Source organism: Gossypium hirsutum, chromosome A11 (genome assembly GCF_007990345.1).
Source record: "Gossypium hirsutum isolate 1008001.06 chromosome A11, Gossypium_hirsutum_v2.1, whole genome shotgun sequence".
Taxonomy (NCBI): Eukaryota; Viridiplantae; Streptophyta; class Magnoliopsida; order Malvales; family Malvaceae; genus Gossypium; species Gossypium hirsutum.
In genome coordinates, this window is record NC_053434.1 from 58777165 (window position 1) to 58795330 (window position 18166).

Here is an 18166-nt window from a genome sequence, read left to right on the forward strand (position 1 = left end):
TCATGCTAACATAACAAGCAACTTAACACATCCATATAACTAGCATGCTAATAGCATCAAGGTATCAACTAGCTTTTATTTTTAAACTCCTTAGCCGAATCCTAACTCTCCAACAACCCCAAATCCAACCATGGAATAGATAGAATCTAGACTCATCACCCCAAAGGTAGGGTAAGCTTCCAAAAATATCATTGAACATACCTTGGTCTAAAGGACCACCTTGGCCGAATCTTGCTTCCTCTTCTTCCTCTAGTTAGAGCAATTGCAAAAGAAAGAAAATATGAACACTCCTTCTTCCCTCCTTATTAAGCATTCAAACTCCCTCATTTTTCATGCCACAACATCAAACACTCCCCCTAGGCACAAGCAATGGCCGAATTCCTTCCAAGTTCTTTTCTCCCCTTCTTTTTCTTGGTTTTTCGGCTAGGAGATGGCAAGTATGACACCCATTTTTTTTTGTTCCCTTTTCTATTATTATCCCCATCATTTGTTCACCAAAGAAACATATTAAATTAGAATGAGTGGAGCATCATCACTCCTTGGCCGGCCACCATGAATTTTATGGGCAAATTGACATGCAAAGCCATGCTTCCTCAACCTATTATTAGTTAATCCTTATAATTCATCTATCATCTTTTCTAACTTCGACAACTAGGTCCTTTTTGAATGAATTCACAATCCTAATGCTAATATTAAGCATTTAATTTCTCATATATTCACTGTCACACAACAATTTATGCAATTAAAACACGAAAATAAATTTTTGGCTCGATAATGTGGTCTCGAAACCACATTCCGACCAGGGTCTAATTTTGGGCTGTTACACAATAACTCTATCTCCCTGCATTCAACAGTGGAATAGAGTGAAGAGCACAAGTCTTATCTCCCTAAGTAGTAGTGGAGCAGACTAAAAACACAAATCTCATCCCCATAGAGCCGTAACAGAGCAGATTGAAGCTTAGATCTTACCTTTATGAAGCTACATGGAAGTAGATCAAAGCCACAAATCACATATCTTTGAAGTTACATTGGAGTAGATCGAAGCTACAAGGCATATGTCAGAAAATGTAGTAGATTGAATCTAAAGCTACAAGATGCAGTGGATTGGAAGAAGATTATCTGAACTAGAAGAACACCAATGAAGTCAAGACCCAGCAAGACCAGGCAAAATTGGCCTTTCATTATGTCTTTGCTCCATTCCCGTTACACGACAATGAGCAAAGAGGGGCAGCTGTACAGGCCAATTTTGGGCCACCCCCAAAAACTCAATAACCAAAGCTACTTAAACCCCATACCCATCTCATCCTAAACCAAGCCTAAACCAACCTAGCCCAATACCCTAAACCAACCTAGCCTAATCCTAAAACTACCTGAGCCCAAATTTTAAAACCCTAATAGCCCATTTGCTTAAAAGATTTCAGCAGCAAACCCTAGCTCCCATCTTGTCAGCCGCCGCTTCCCACCAACGGCCAACCATTGGCCACCTTGCGCACTACCACCACCACTCTCCACGCACGCGTCTGGCCCTCCATACCCTGCAAAATGAAACAAACACCAAGACAGAGCAGACGACAAGGAGCAATGGCCAGAATTTTAAAAAAAATTGTTGTATAGAAACGGCTATAAAGGCCAGATCCGAATGTAGAGGGGGGATATTTTTTTACGAACGAATACACAATAGGCAATACAAAAAAAGCAATATTGGAAGGTGATTTCTCCGATCTAAATCTCCTGGGCTTTCTCTTTGTGATTATTTTCTTGTTTTTTTTTATTTCGAGAGTAAATAAAAGAAAAGGGGAACACGAACACAGACGCACACAGAATATACACGCACAGAAATATAAAAAAAAGCAATTAAGAATTTGCAAGGGTAATCTCAAGTTTTCTTTCGTTCTTTTTTTTTTCTTTTTTTGTTTGGTTTAGATCGTCTTTTAGTAGGTAAATCGACTCCAATGAGATCCCGAATACTTTAAGATACAAAAGTAGGGGAGAGGGGTCAAGTGGTGTTGAATCTCTATTTTATGAACTTTCTTCGTTTTTTTAAAAATGTATGAGATTTGAAGTTTTATTTTTTCTCAAGTAAAAAAGAAAATACTTACTAATTTCCTCAAGGCATGGTCGAATACTTACAGCAACAGAATCAGGAATTGTTTTGCGCGCCGCTGGACACCAAATCGATAGAGATTCAGCCGCTTGTAAAAGGAACCCTAGCAAATTTAATTTCAAGGCTGCTGGTTTTTGTTAAAATGGATGGGTATTTGAAAGGAAAGGAAGGGAAAAATGGTTTAAAATGGTCTGAAATACAAAACAGTGCTGCCCATGACCATAAGGGTCCGCGCGTGGGCCCGAATAGAAAAATGGATCTGCGCCATGTTATGTGAATGGGGAAATTGCGCGCTGAATCCTTCCCTTGCGCACAACCTTCAATTTGCGCCCCAATTTCCCTCCCTTATGTTTTAAAATTTAGCTCGCTAATTCATGCGTTGCTTCACTTTGATCCACGATCCAGTTTAGTATTATGGGCCCAGGATATTTTCACTTTTAATCCTTCCCGTGTTTTAGCGTGTTCCAATTGGTCCTTCTCTTTTATATATTTCTTTTTAAAATTGCCCCTAACCTTTTTTTATTTCGATTTTCATCCCTTTTTACTTCTCATCATTATTTTATTTTAATTTCAATATTATTTATACTAATATATTCTATTAACGTTACTATTATTATATTTTTAGTATTTTATTGTTGTTATTCTACTTAATACTAACCTGTATATGTTATGTAGTATTATTAAGGGTTTAATATCATTATTTTGTTAGTATATTTGTATATCACATATGCATTCTTTAAATATATATACATTTACGCATATATCCTAAAATTATATTACACATATTTGTTTTATATATATTTATCTACGTATATTATGTCTCTATTTTAATATATTTTACATATAGTATTTATATATAGTTCTTATACATTTCCATGTACATATTTTTATACCATCTTATGTATATATTTACCTATGTTTTCGTATTCTATAATTTATATGCATTTCTTATTTTATGGCTTAAAATTATACATGCATATACATTTTTACATAATTGTATTTATTTGTCATCATTGTTATTTGGTGTTTGTTTATTTATTCGCGTACGCTTGTGCTTTTTTTTAAAAAAAATGTTAGTTTTATTTATTTATTTGTATGCTTTGTTTATGTAATCGCCTTGTCATTTCATTTTGCCTATTGCATTGTTGTTACTCACTTTACTTTGCTCACCTTGTCGCATTCGTTATTGTTTTGTCAAGCATTGACACTAAACACCAAAAGGAAAATTTTTCTAAACAAGGCAATATTTCGCGTTCGGAAACTCGAGAAAACGTGCCCTAACGTGCTGGGTTTCGATTTCTCGTTTGACTAAATAGCCAAATATCCTCTTAAAGCTTCAAATTATGGTTTCATTAAACTATAAGGTGATCTTGGTTTCGATGGTTTAGAGTATCGTGTCCTAACGTGCTGGATGTGATATTCTTTCGGAACAAGAGAATCTTATGTTTCAATTCACGATATCAGATTTTCTTTTAAGGATCGCATTTTTTAAAACTCTTCAAATTTTCAATTTTCGACACTAAAACACTAATTAATCAACTAGGTACCAATTTTGGGCGTATCGAGGGTGCTAATCCTTCCTCGTGCGTAACCGGCTCCCAAACTCATTTTTCTGAATTTCGTAGACCAAAATTGTTGTTTTAATAAAATTAAATCATTTATTAAAAACAACCACTTTTTGAGGTGACCCGATCACACCTCGTCAAAAAAAGGATTGGTGGCGACTCCCGTTTTCATTCTTTTTTTAAATCCAAGTCGACCCCGTTTCATCAAAAAATGGTGTCAACAATAAAAATACAACAAATATAAAAAAACACGTGTGCATGTTCTAAGGTACAATGTCTTAAATCTATAAAAAGTTAAAAACATATTTATTTTTTCTTCAAATGTTCAAAAAAAAAGTGAAAAATCTCGTGACAAATTTCCCCAAAACCCAACTACCAGGCGTTAATTGTGTGGTTTTAATTTTAGACAGCATCGTTCTTTTGTTTCACGTCATCTCTTGTCTTGGTTCTGAAAATGTGTGTCTCCTCTTATATTGATTTATTACCTCCTTCACAGGGCAATTAATAGTAATTTACTTTCTTCGCTGCATCAGCTTATATACACCGTCAACGCATTGAATCTTTCCCTCAAACGCGTCTCCCACTAATTCCTGCGTAATTATTTTATTTAATTTATCTTTTAGAAAATGGCGACTCCTGTTTTTTATGATATATAATGTAATGACATATATTCAAATTTTCTCCGAGTGGGTTACCATTCTTTAAAAAACAAAAAATAAAAAATAAAATCGGCGCTTCTTCCAGACTCATTTTGAATTTCCACTGAAGTTGCAAGGTTTTCAGCCACGAAATTTAGGTTGAAACCGATGTAGTTAAAATATGCCGACGATTAGAGCTCCAGCTAAGAAGCAAACTACGACTTTAACGGTTAGTTTTCTATTTTTCACTCTGAAACTCACTCTTCATTTTGTTAAAATTTTCGCATCTTTCATTTCATCATCATCTTCGTGCTATTCTTTTATTTTTACAGGTTGCGGTAAAATGTAGACCGTTAAGTCAGAGGGAATGCAGTCGCGACATTGTTAGAGTAAAAAACAACAAGGTAAGTGCTCAAATTTTTCTTCTTTTTCTTTTTCTAAGTTTTGATTTGAAAATCTGAAAATGAGAAATTTGTGACATTTAAGGAAGTGGTAGTGTTAGATCCTGACTTATCAAAGGATTATTTGGATCGCATTCAAAATCGAACCAAAGAGAAAAAGTATTGTTTCGATCACGCCTTTGGTCCTCAGTCTACAAATTTGGTACGTCCATTCTTTTTGGAAAGTTTATACTCAGAAGCCTTGTAGTTTCTGTTAATGGATTTGGAAACAGTAAGTTGCAATTTGAAATGTGAATTTTAGATTTCAATTTAGTGTTAGAGATAAAAAAAAAAGGTTTTTCATGATTATGACTCAAACACATCAAGTTATTTAATTTAGTCTTTGTAAAGTATTTTCATAATGTTTGTGACTGTCGAACCCAAATTCTTCCTCCCTAGCTTTTGTTCCCAAATGGAGCACTATTTTAGCCAAGCAGCAGTTCCCAGTAAAGGGAAATTGAAACAGAAAGTGAGAAGATGATTATGAATTTGTTGACCATGTATTTTGATGACCATAACTTCTATTGGCTGTGACTGCGACGCCCCACTGTGTGCTCGTTTTATTTCCAAGATTGAAGGTTTGATCTATAAGTATATCCAGGTCTCCTATGGTCCTTTCTTTTTATGTTTTACTTTCCTCTGCACTGGACTCCTCTAAAGTCTATAATAAAGAATAATGGTGACGATATGATTTAATTGGAGTTTGGTTGGTTTGATATTGACATTATTGCGATATTCAGTAAACCATGCTGAACAAAATACAGTTTGAATGCTCCGCTTACTTTCTGTAGTTAAAAAGAAGGCATTCTAAGTAATCACTTTTTGGTTTTGTTTATATGACTTGGCTTTTTATATCCAGGATACCTACCAGAAATGTATATCTACTATAATCTCGGGAGTTGTACAAGGTCTTAATGCAACTGTATTTGCCTATGGTTCAACTGGAAGGTAATAGAAACATGTATTGGCATTGTTATATTCTCATAATTGACCGATCATAACTGGCATAAATTTCACAGATTATATAAAGTTTTTCCCTTGATGTTTATTTTGATGATATGGTCTAGGGGACCCAGGCTTGGCGTGGGTCTAATCCCCTCTTTGGGCTATCATTTTGCCCAATCAATCTAAATCATTTTCTAAAACAATTTAATATGTTTGCAAAATATCAAAAACTTATCTCTTGAAATCTTTGCATCTACATATTAGTCTTTCACTTATAAAAGGTTGACTATGTTATTCATTTGCAGTGGTAAAACTTACACAATGGTTGGGACACAGCATGATCCTGGACTCATGGTTCTGAGTTTGCACACAATTTTTGATCTTATTGGAAGGGATAAGAGCTCTGACGAATTTGAAGTTACTTGTTCCTATCTTGAAGTCTACAATGAGGTATGGAATACATTTTTACTACGGAACTTATTTCCTTTCTAGTTCCTATAGTATGTCTAACTACATTTTGTTATATATGTTATTGAATTTTCAATTTCTAATGTTTTAGGTTATATATGATTTACTCGAAAAATCATCAGGTTCTTTGGAACTTAGAGAGGATCCTGAGCATGGAATAGTTGTTGCTGGGCTAAGATGCATTAAGGTTCAGCCCTTTATCTATCAGTTTCAAGCCACGGAGATTAATAAATTAAATCTGAGGGGTATTTTTCATGCAAAACATTAATTTCTGTCCGTACGTTGGAGTGAGTCATTATTTACTAAAGTTGGACTTGCCTTTACAGTAAATGTGGAGGATCTTTTTTTCCCCTCTCTCTGAAGAAATTTTACTAAGACACTGTTCTAGCTTTTTATACTTCAGCTAGAAATTATATAACTATTTACTTGATATTTTTATCCTTTTGTTTTTATTGATGGAAAGAAATCTATTTTGTTCTTAAATTAAAGTCTAACCTGTTTTTTTTGCCATAAATATAATCAACGGAGTCCAATATAATGTATATAACCAATGAAAAGAAGCAGCAATCATGTTGTAGTGTCAAATATTGTTAATCATTCTTTACTTTAGTGGCAAGAGGTTGCAAATTTCCTGTGAGAGGTGAATCATTATCTTCTGTTTCAGACGGTATGTAATCATTTCTCCATTGTGGTAGTGATCCAATATGGCTTTTCGAAGTTTGGCTTGGATTTGTGGCATTTTAGAATGCCTAACAATATTAAATGACTTTTCTTATTTGTTTGGAGTTCATATTAAGGGTACCTTTTTATGCTTCACTGAAAATACGTGCTTGTACTAAGTATTTAAAGCTGGGTGTTAGCTACCTCCATTTTGTAACTTTTTAACTCATAAGAGAAAGAGATTGTCTCTTTTTTCACCTAGCATCCGACAACCTAGGACCATATGCAGTTTTATGGTTAGGTTAAAATATTCTTCAAGTCCTTGTACTCTTCCTAGATTTGGAATTTAGTCTCTTTACTTTTATTTTTTGGAATTTAGTCCCTCTACTTCTCTGATTTAAAATTTTAGGTCCAATTGTTAACACTATTAAAATTATTCAATTAAGTTCATTGATGGTAGCCAAGTAACCAAAAAGTAGAGGGATTGAATTCTGAAAATAAAAGCAAGGGGATTAAATCCCAAATCTACAAAGACTACAGGGATTTGGAGCAAATTTTATCCTTATTGTTAATACTAGATTCTCTTTATAACAGCATGCCAAAAATAAGAAATAAAATCCTTATAATCTCTCCCTATAATTTCTCTCAGATGAGAATTCCACGACATTGTTGTTACATAGAATTTCTTTTGTATTCCTTTGATGGATGAAACTCCTATATTTGGGATTTTTTTTCTATATAAATTATTGGTGTTCCTACTTTACATCCTTTAATCAATCAAGGTTCTAGTTTGCGGGTGAGTGCTATGACCTTGATGTTCAGTGGCCTTTGTTGATTTCTCCATCATCAGGTTCATTCAGCTGATAAGATCCTTGAACTTTTAAATTTGGGGAATAGTCGAAGAAAAACAGAAAGCACAGAGGCTAATGCTACATCTTCAAGGTGAGAAAGTATTAAGTTGAACCTTACTTATTTTACAATTTATTACTCTTTATGTCAGATTTTCTCTAACGTTACTTTCATATTTGTTCTCACTTTTGAATGTATTATCTCTCAATGTGTTGTAACCTTTTATATTATCTCATATAAAGTTGTATCCATCCAACCAGATCACATGCAGTATTGGAGATTACTGTGAGAAGAAAACAGAGAAACAAATATAAAAATCAAGTCATGCGAGGAAAACTTGCACTTGTTGACCTTGCTGGCAGTGAACGAGCTTCTGAAACAAACAGTACGGGCCAAAAGCTGAGGGATGGTGCTAACATTAATCGTTCACTTCTTGCTTTAGCGAACTGCATCAATGCTCTAGGGAAACAACAAAAGAAGGGTCTTGTCTATGTTCCATACCGCAATAGGTATATTTTAGTAGCTATTGTAGCATAGTAGTCTGACTCTTTACTGATGCAGCTATTGGTAATTTTGCAGTAAACTGACAAGGATACTTAAAGATGGTTTGAGTGGTAACTCTCAGACAGTGATGGTTGCTACAATATCTCCTGCAGATAGTCAGTATCATCACACTGTGAATACCCTGAAATATGCAGACAGGGCAAAGGAAATAAAGACACACATCCAGGTGAGGCTGAATGTAACTTTTGGGAAGACATTATGTAACTCCTTTTAAGAACAAATTTTGGTCAATTCTTCATCTTACTCCTTTATTAATGCTTGTAACTCCTTCCTATGATGGATGATGTATAATTATTAAAGTTCTCTTGCTCTATTTGATTTTTCTTTCCCCTCATGTTAAGAGCAATAAGTTCTTTTATTATGCTGTATTATCAAATGCCTCACTGTCTTTTATTTTTTCCAGAAAAATATTGGCACAATCGATACACATGTATCAGATTATCAACGAATGATTGACAGTCTTCAGGTAAGCTTTTTGATGAATTTTCATTGAGTTGGTTATCATTGCAATCTTATTTGGTGTTGATACCCTGTTGGTTGTGTAGATTGAAGTTTGCCGATTGAAGAAAGAACTAGCAGACAAGGAATCACAGTTGAGTGTCAAACCAACAGAAACGACTGCTGATGATGAACTGTCTTGGTTAAATGTCTTGAGCCAAGAAATCAGTGAAAATGTTCAGGAACGTATAAACTTACAGAAGGCACTGTTTGAACTTGAGGAAACCAATCTTCGAAACCGCACTGAACTTCAGCATCTTGATGATGCTATTGCAAAACAACCGGTTAGACTTACATGTTTCCTTGATGTTTCTCTATCATTAGAAAATGACAGTTTTCCCTTTTTCCACAAAATCCTTTTGAGTTATGGTACCAAGATAGAATTGAACTACAGAATGTTATGAGTTATTAGTACTGCCAAACCATCCAACATCAACCCACCTACTGACCCAATGTCTTCACCTGCCTTAAGAATACCAAGTCAAAGTAACAATAACATATGACAAGCTTTCTGTTTCTTAGTTTCTTTTTTCCCCTTTACATAGATGTGTGGTATGCAAGCGTGAGTTGGTGAAAGGATTTACTTGTATCATTTTCTGGTATTCAATTTTTTTATCTGTGTAAATAGGTTTCTGAAAAGGATGGTACAGTTTCTGAAGCTCTGAGAGTGAGGAGGCAAGATATTCTTGATAACATCCGTGACAATGATGAGGCTGGTATTAATTACCGAAAGGTAAACTTTGATACAGAGTCTTATGTGATTACAATCTCTTGCTGCTTTTAATATGTCAAATGATTAATCTTCCTATAGGAAATTGAAGAAAATGAAAAGCATCGTTGCCAACTCCAAGGTATGATTGAGGAAGCAATCAGTAACAATGGCAATAAAACTTACTTGCGCATACTCAGTCAATACAGACTCCTGGTGAGTGGACTCTGGTATTTTCTACTTTTGGTATCTATCTATTATCATTGAATGACGATATCTGTGTATAACTGCTAATTGCTACTTTATGCAAAGGTGAACACCGTGTAACAACTGAAGATAGTAAAATAATTACTTATGCCATCGGTCTCATCACTTTTTCTTTGCATTTACGCAGGGGATGGCTAATACCGAGCTTCAGTTTGAAATGGCAATGAGAGAACAGATAATCCACAACCAAAGAGAGGCACAAAGAAATCTTTGGAACTTGATCATGGGGTTGGGACTTGATGAGAAACAGATACTTGACCTTGCTGCCAAGCAGGGAATAACGATTGAAGATTGGACAGTGACACGCTATCCGGGGCTTTCAAACAGAGGGAAATCACCCAATTTGGCATCTGGAGGGTATGCTCCATTCAGTTATGGTCTTTCTATAAACCAATGGCCTAGATCATCTTGCTTCTGCCAGAATCATCAACGTGTTGCTTCAAAGTCATTTTCTCAAGACCGCTGGGACCTGTCTCCTACATTTTTCCGGGAAAAGCACCATAGTTTTTACTTCTTACTAGCTCATGATAACTCTCCGCCATGTGTCAGGTTCAGGAGGAGTAGTGATAACTGGGTCAGTGGTGGTCATCCAATTTCTTGGTTTGGCACCCCTGATAAGCTTCCCCGAGACTTGCGGAAATCATACCCAGAGATAACTCCTGTTTCATCATGCAATGAAATCTATCTACCAACTCCAGCTTTCGGTGCAGATTTTGGACAGGGGCAAAAGGTAGGGTTCAGTCATTGGTCATTGACAGTTTGCACTATTTTCCTGACATTCCTCATCTTTTCTATCAAGCTTAAGACTACATTCCGTGAAGTAAATATTTAGAGCACTAATAGTTGTATCTTCTCTTGAATTAGATCATGTTGTTGTACTCGTCAGCATAAAGTCTTAGAACTTCAATGTCAGTTCTTTTATGCCATTTTCATGCTTTTGTTCTTAGCTTATTTTGTGTTAAACAGGACATTATGAGGCAAAATTTATACAGCAAGGCTCCTCATGGTGCAATCAGTAGCAGCAGCCAAGACATGGTCAAAGGACCAATAGTCGGTCTCGGTAGGACAGCCAATGGTTTGTTGGGATTTATCCCATCCGAACAATCCTTTAGTACACACGGCCTGAATCATTCGGTCCAAAATTCCAACCCCTCCAACCACCCAAGCCTTTCCTGCATTCATATATTTACTAACCAAAGCTTTAAAACTTAAGGCTGCCCCTCCATTTTTGTATAGCTTTCTTGTATGTTGTACCTTAGTCTTTCTTTCCATTGTTTTGTTTTTGCATTCTTTTCTCTCCAGTGTTGATGTATATACATGAATCAGTGCATCAGAGTTCGCTTAGGAGGAATTGGTAGCTGAATTCTTTGTTTCTCCATTGTGGAGATTAGAGGGTTTATAAAACCCAAGCTGCGGATTGTAGGTTGTTTTTGTAACAGTAATGTTTCATAGAAAAAAAAAAAAACGTTCAATATATTTCTTCAGTTGAAATCTAAGTTACAAAATGAACGACAAAATTGCTCCCAAGAACTTGTTTGTAATGTTAATGTTAAGTGTTCATTTTATATTTATTCGATGAAGTAAAGATTGTGACCAGAAGTAAAGTGATGTGGTCCATTGAATGAGATAGTTTTAGAAAATTAAATGTATTTAACAAAATGAAATTTTTTTGGTGAAGGAAAAATGAGATAACAAGATCAAACTAAATGAACAAAAAACACAAGTAGCTTTGTCTTGCTCAAGAAAGTTAAGTCAATCAACCCCATAGACATACTTATTATTCTTTGCATACTATCAATCCCAACAGAAGACATTTTAGCTAAAAAGATCACAAACTTGATTTCTTTCTTTAGGGACATGCCTAATTGTTTAATGTTCTTTGTACTGTAACATTTACTTAATTCGTTGAATCAAGGCTGAGTTTGATGCCCCCAAATAGCTATCTTGAATATCATTGACCACCTTCAAGCAATTAGTTTGAATTAAAGCTTTAACATACCCTTTTTCTTGTAACAAGAGTAACCCACTCTAGATACTCCAAAAGCATCAAAGATTGAACAAACACCTAAATTATGACTAAACCCGACAATCCAGTCTCCAAAATGATCTTGCACTACACTAGCGGGTGCGTATCTTGTGCTCACATTCACTACCCTAATGCATCTACTAAACATTATAGTCGTATGTACATTAAAAAATTGTCGAGCCCAACATAATGAAACTTTAATTATCTCTAAAACATCCCAAGACAAACCCTAAAAAATGAATAAATTCCTATCCTTTCAAAGACGCCATGCAATTAAACCAAATAAGTAAGACCAAACAACTTCCTCATAAAGTACCCTTAAATGTAAGGATAAGTTGAAACTAACTAGTCTGTAAAGTTGGAAGCAAAGAAAAAATAATTACTCTTATTTATAGGCACTACGCTAAACCATACCTCTTTCACTGCTGAGCAATCTCTAAAAACATAAAGGTCTCCAGAGGCACGGCCGCAAACTGGGTAAGAAGGATCTTGACCAATTCCTCTCCCAACATGTTTCATGTTTGTAAGCAATCGTTGTAACACCCCTTACCTGTATCTGACGCCGGGATAGGGTTCAAGGCGTTATTGGACTTAAACATTCACAACATGCAAAACCAAGCCACAAAAATTTTGACCAAAGTTAAAACATCTCAAACACATGCATATTGTCCCTTATGCAGGCCTTCAAGGCCTAAAACATACATCAGGGTGGTTCGGGACTAAACTGAGAACTTTCGATAAAATTTGGGCAACTTAACCAATTTTCTTACTTTGGAAAGTCACACACCCGTGTGGCTTGGGACACGCCCGTGCTCTCAGCCCGTGTAACTCTCTGTTTATGATGTCAGCCAAACAAATTGATCCATACAGTCAAGCCACATGCCTGTGTGCTAGATTGTGCCCTCCGCACGGCTGAAACACATGGCCATATCTCTGCCCGTGTGGCCAACACTTAGGCTATTTTCCAAGCCTTATTCTTTCTCATACTTTACACATCATAGACCCAAATTATAGCATCAATTTAATGGTTAATCGACCATGAGAAAGATTCAAATAAATAATTTGCATGTTGTCTTACATGTGTTTATTACCCAGCATTTAATCTCTACACATTCTACAATTGTCCATGTTTAATCATTATCAACTTACTTCTAGGCCACGTATTCATTCCATGGTGAAAACCACCTCGAATGGTTCTAGGGCATTCATTGTGTACATGTGTTATACTAATTATTCATAGCAACCAATTATAATCACACGACATGCATTAACCCATAGCAGGAATAATTAGGCTTACAAGCCATAACCATAATAAGCCACATCTCATGGCTATATACAATAGATAAATATAGGCCGGTACATTTGGCTAATCATAACAACATTTAATATAAAAAATAGCCCTTATACATGCCACTCACTTGAAAGTGTTTAATACACGTATGACAATACTCTGGAGTTGATAGCTTGATAGTGTGATGTTGCCTCCGACGATCTCCAACCTCGAGCCAACCTAAGAACACTAAGGAAATGGAGAGGAGGGAGTAAGCTTAAAGCTTAGTAAGTCCATATGAAAATAATAAGCATTAAACAACATGTTTCCTTAGGCAATCAACCATAATGTCACTTTTACTCATATTCTGGTTAAGCTGTTTTCTTGAGTCGTAGTTATTAATTTATTTGTATCTAGAGCTACGGAACTAAAAATTAAGATCCATTAATTTTCCTTGAAACTAGACTCATTTATATTTTTACAATAATATTTCCATAATTTTTTGTCTAGCCAATAAGTATAGTTTATTATTCAAATTCTCCCCTATTTTGCTGTTTGATAGCTTCAAACTTTCTTCACTAAAATTTATTTATCTCATAGTATGAGACTCGGATAATGTTCTCGTATCTTTCTACTGAAAGTAGACTCATTAAGGATTTCATTAATATGATTCCTAACTCATAATTAATTTTTTACAATTTCTAGTGATTTTCCCAAGTAAGACCAGGGGATTCCAAACTCATTCTGACTCAATCTCACAAGAATTCAAATATCTCATCATATGCGATTCCTTTACTAGCAACATTTCCTTTATCTGAAACTAGACCCAATAATATTTAATTTCATATTTTATTCAGTCTCTAACTCAATTTACACTATTTTTGGTAGATTTTCAAAATTAGACTATTGTTGCTATCCAAAACTGTTTTAGTGCAAATTCATAGTAACTATCATAAGCTCATTGATCATGGACTCATCATTTCATGAAACCCATATCTCATTACACAATGTAAGTTAACATGATATTACAACACAATTCATATTCATAAACATAAGGATGGTTCATCTTTCAAACCTTTTTTCTTGTTTATCATGTATACACATACATAGGAATGAATTTGCTTACTTATCATTTATCACATTTCAGTAAGGCATCACTTATGAGTATAATGTACGTACCTGTACATATCCGTAGCATATCAGTTAACTTTACCTTTATCATGGCCCCCATCTCGGGACTTTCATCACATTATTCATTATAATACCCGTTGAATTTCTTAGAAATCTCGATGGATAATCCATTTACCGTCAAGTCATACAAGTGATCATCTCAAGTACGCACCCCCGTAAACCTCACATCTTACGGTGGGATTACTAGTCCAGGCTAAATCCCTCATAATATAAACTCATAGAGTATTGTCGGGATTACCAGTCTAGGCTAAATCCCATACAACGACATATACTCAAATGAGATCGGATCTAAATTACCAGTCCAGGCTAAATTCAAATCCTAATCGGATTACCAGTCCGGTCTAAATCCTTAATGCACACATATTCTTTGGGAGGCTCGATCACTCGAGGAACACTCGTCTAGGCTAGATCCTTTTCTATATTTGAGATCAACGGATTACCCGTCCGGTCTAAATCCTTTTCTACAACACATGCAGGATCTCAAGTCATGTAAGCCATGGTTTATCCATCGGATTTCCCTTTTTATTCAATCGGGATTTTCTCTTTTCATCAAGTATCTCATTATACATAGCTGATCATGCAATGTAGATTGAATTCAACACATTTCCATGTTTATTTAGATATTAGTCCATGACATAAACATGGTATTGCATATAATTATATTTAGGCATTTGCTACAATATATAATCTTTATGTCAACTAAATAAATATCCATCACACTAAGCTAACACATCAATTTAAGTTCAAGTATGAACAATAATATCGTTGCATTATCATTGACATATGAACTTACCTCAGTTTCGAGTACAACTATTTATTTCGAGTTTGTGCTTAACCTTATTCAACCTCGTTCTAAGCCCGAATCTTGTTTTCCTTGATCTATAATATCACATTTAGCCTAATAATTAGTCAAATTATTCATATGGGTCCAAAAATATATTTTTATAAATTTGCATTTTGACCCCTAAACTTTCACATATTTTCACTTTTGCCCCAACGCTCATAAAATGATTTTTATTCAATTTCCTTGCATTTCAATCCTAGCCGAATCATTTTCATAACTATGGCAGCCCCCAATTTCTACTAAATCACCCTTTTATGACTAATTTAAAACTTATACGATTTAGTCCTTTTTAAGCATTTTTACCGAAAATCACTCAGCAAAAGCCGTTTATTACACAACGAGCCTTCATATTCTACCATTAAACATCAAAATACACGCATATCATTCATGGGTAAATTTTTAAACATAAACCCTAGCTCAAAATAATGGTAGAAATGAGTAGAACATGTTACCGAGATTTTAAAAATGTAAAGAACATCAAAAACGGGGCTTGAATGCAGTTACTATTGAGCTTGGAAGCTTGTAAACCTAACCATGTCTTCTCCCATGCAGTATTCGGCCATAGGTAGAAGATGGACAAGAAATTCGGCTTTTATTTTGTCTTTTAGTCCATTTAATGACCAAAATGCCCTTTTAGCCTTTCTTTGAAATTTTATCCATCCAAGCCCATTTTTGTCCAAAATTTTAGAACTTGGTCAAATTTATATTTAAGACCCTCTAATTAAAAATCCAATTCAATTTCATACTAAAAACTTTTAGAACTCATATTTTGCAATTCATTCAATTTAATCCTTAAAGTCTAATTGAGCACCTTAGACATAAAATTTCTTCATGAAATTTTCACACAAGCATGAAACATATCATAGACCTTATAATAATCATAAAATAATTATTTCTACTTCAGATTTGTAGTCTCGAAACCACTATTCTGATTAGGCTCTAATTCGGGATGTTACAATCGTTGCTTTAAAGCAAGCCACAATAAGAAGCGAACTATTTGTGGCCCTTGAAATTTCCATACCGTCTTCCATGAATCATCTATAGTTCTCTTAAAATTCTCCTGAATCATGTGATACACACTTTTAACGGAAAAATATTTAGTAGGTTGACGACTCCAAGCAATCCGATTGGGTCTGTTAAAGAATAGGGTGTTGGGATATTGACTATGCACCGAACAATGTCTTTAGATAGCCACACCCGAAATAAATCAAGATTGCACAACCCGTCCGCCATTACCATCTTGTCAAGCATGCAATCAGGATCCAAGTTAGCATGCGAAGGAATTAGCCACATCAATAGTCCTACACTCACAATCTAATGATCTTTCTAGCAACGAATTGACCTTCCATCTCCCACAGACCATACTAGATTATCTTTAAGCAAAGGCCAAACCTTGGATAAAACCCTCCAAAGGAACGAATTCAAACTTCTAAAAATGTTATATGGCAGTACCAAACGAATAAACCCAAGTCTTCCAGAAGAACGAGGCTGACAGACTGAATCCCAACTAATGCTAGATTTTTTGTTTCCACTCGACCAACCCCAGATAAACTGTTTGACCAAGTGCTCAATCTCATCACGGACTCTTTTAGGAATCATTAAAGTCTGCATGAAATAATTATGAAAGGATAAAAACACATATTGTGCTAAAGTAGCTCCCCTAGCTAAGGATAACTTCTTGGCATCCCAGTTGTACAATTTACTTTGAACATTATCCACCACAAATCTAAAAGTACTATTGGTGACCTTTTCATGAAAAAGAGGAATGCCCAGATACGAGTCGAGATTATCAGTTTTTGGAAACCAAGCAAACTACTAATTCCACTTCCCACCGCCTCGTCACAATAACTAGAGAGATCACAAAAATTATCCAAAATCTCCTTAAAGGAGCTGTGCATGACCCAAATCAACTTTGTTAAAAAAATTACCAGATCATTAATAAAGAATAGATGCAATAAATTTGGCCCAACTCTAAATAATCTAATTGGATGCCATTGACCCTTAGATATAGCCAAATGAAAACTATACCTGAGTCGTTTGATACATAGAACGAACAAATACATGGATAAAAATTAAAATTTTTATTCCTTATAAACTTTAAACCTTTTTCCTATAAATTCCTTAAATTACTACATCCTTAAGCTACACTCCCAAACTATTGATAAACTAAAAAAAAAAATTAAATATAAAATTTTTAGTACATAAGATTATATTTGTTGAATTTACATTATAAAGCTAGTTGTGATATTTAATAAAAATTAAGTACTAAATATGACTATGTTGTTTGATAATAAAAAATTTAATATTTTAAAATTAAACTTTCATAGTTTTAATCTTAATAATATATATTTTATATTATTTTAGATAATTTTAAATAAAATTACATATAATAATTTGAATATTCCATTGAGAAAAAAACAAAAGCAAAAAGTCTTGACCTGAATGAATCCATGGTTAAAGCTCTTGTCATTATTCGTTTGGTTTAGGTTCAAAGTGCTACTAATAACTCTTGAAAAGAGTTATAATTCATACCTTTAGACTGAGTCAATTGTCTATACTTAAGTGAACTTAGTTGCATTTTAAGATACTATTTTAGCAGTTTTAGAACATTGCATAAGAAGCTTGGACGGTGCTTAAATATTATTATTTGTTACTTTTAATTGCATGTGGAAGGGTTGTGTTTCGGGTTTGGCAGGTGCAGATTGAGAAATGAGAAATAAAGGAGAGTAGGTTTGCCAGGACAAAAGGTTTTTATCCTAAAAAAAAAATTTAAAAAGAAGATAATATTGGGTTGTTGAAAAAAGAATTTAAAAAGAGGAGAAGATAATCTTGGGTTGTTGGATTTACGTTAAGGAATAAAAAGACAAAGGAGGAAACCCAAAGAGGGACGAACAAGGGTGGAGATCAATAGGTGAAACTAGAGGGTAGCGGTTGAGTAGAGACGGAAAGAGGAAGACGAAGTCTGTCCCTCTCAGCCATCACAAGACACTGTTGTAACAGCTCAATTTCAGTGGTGTTGGAAATAGTGGTTTTAAGACCACAGCTCCGACAAGTTAGTTATTATTTTAATGTTTATTTAATGTTTATAGGGATTTAAGATAATATTAAATTTTTGTTATGAAATTCTG

General features: G+C 34.7%; 1 protein-coding gene across 1 annotated transcript; it reads left to right on the forward strand.

Annotated features, from left to right (window-relative positions):
* Positions 1-4106: 4106 nt before the first annotated feature.
* On the forward strand, positions 4107-11181 carry LOC107955309 (kinesin-like protein KIN-8B). The gene is made up of 15 exons (XM_016891047.2): positions 4107-4536; positions 4640-4711; positions 4794-4910; positions 5607-5695; positions 5998-6142; positions 6252-6347; positions 7671-7762; positions 7930-8178; positions 8249-8399; positions 8637-8699; positions 8779-9015; positions 9360-9464; positions 9543-9656; positions 9835-10437; positions 10674-11181. The coding sequence occupies exons 1-15, from the start codon at positions 4489-4491 to the stop codon at positions 10917-10919; spliced, it is 2427 nt and encodes an 808-aa protein (XP_016746536.2). The 5' UTR covers positions 4107-4488; the 3' UTR covers positions 10920-11181.
* The last annotated feature ends 6985 nt before the right edge of the window (positions 11182-18166 follow it).

What these genes read in the sequence shown, in the direction of transcription:
- LOC107955309 (XM_016891047.2), top strand. Translation starts at nt 4,489, where the DNA reads ATGCCGACGATTAGAGCTCCAGCTAAGAAGCAAACTACGACTTTAACG. An exon ending in AGCAAACTACGACTTTAACG is followed by an intron (nt 4,537 to 4,639) that starts GTTAGTTTTCTA and finishes TTATTTTTACAG; the next exon opens with GTTGCGGTAAAATGTAGACC. An exon ending in ATTTTGGACAGGGGCAAAAG is followed by an intron (nt 10,438 to 10,673) that starts GTAGGGTTCAGT and finishes TGTGTTAAACAG; the next exon opens with GACATTATGAGGCAAAATTT.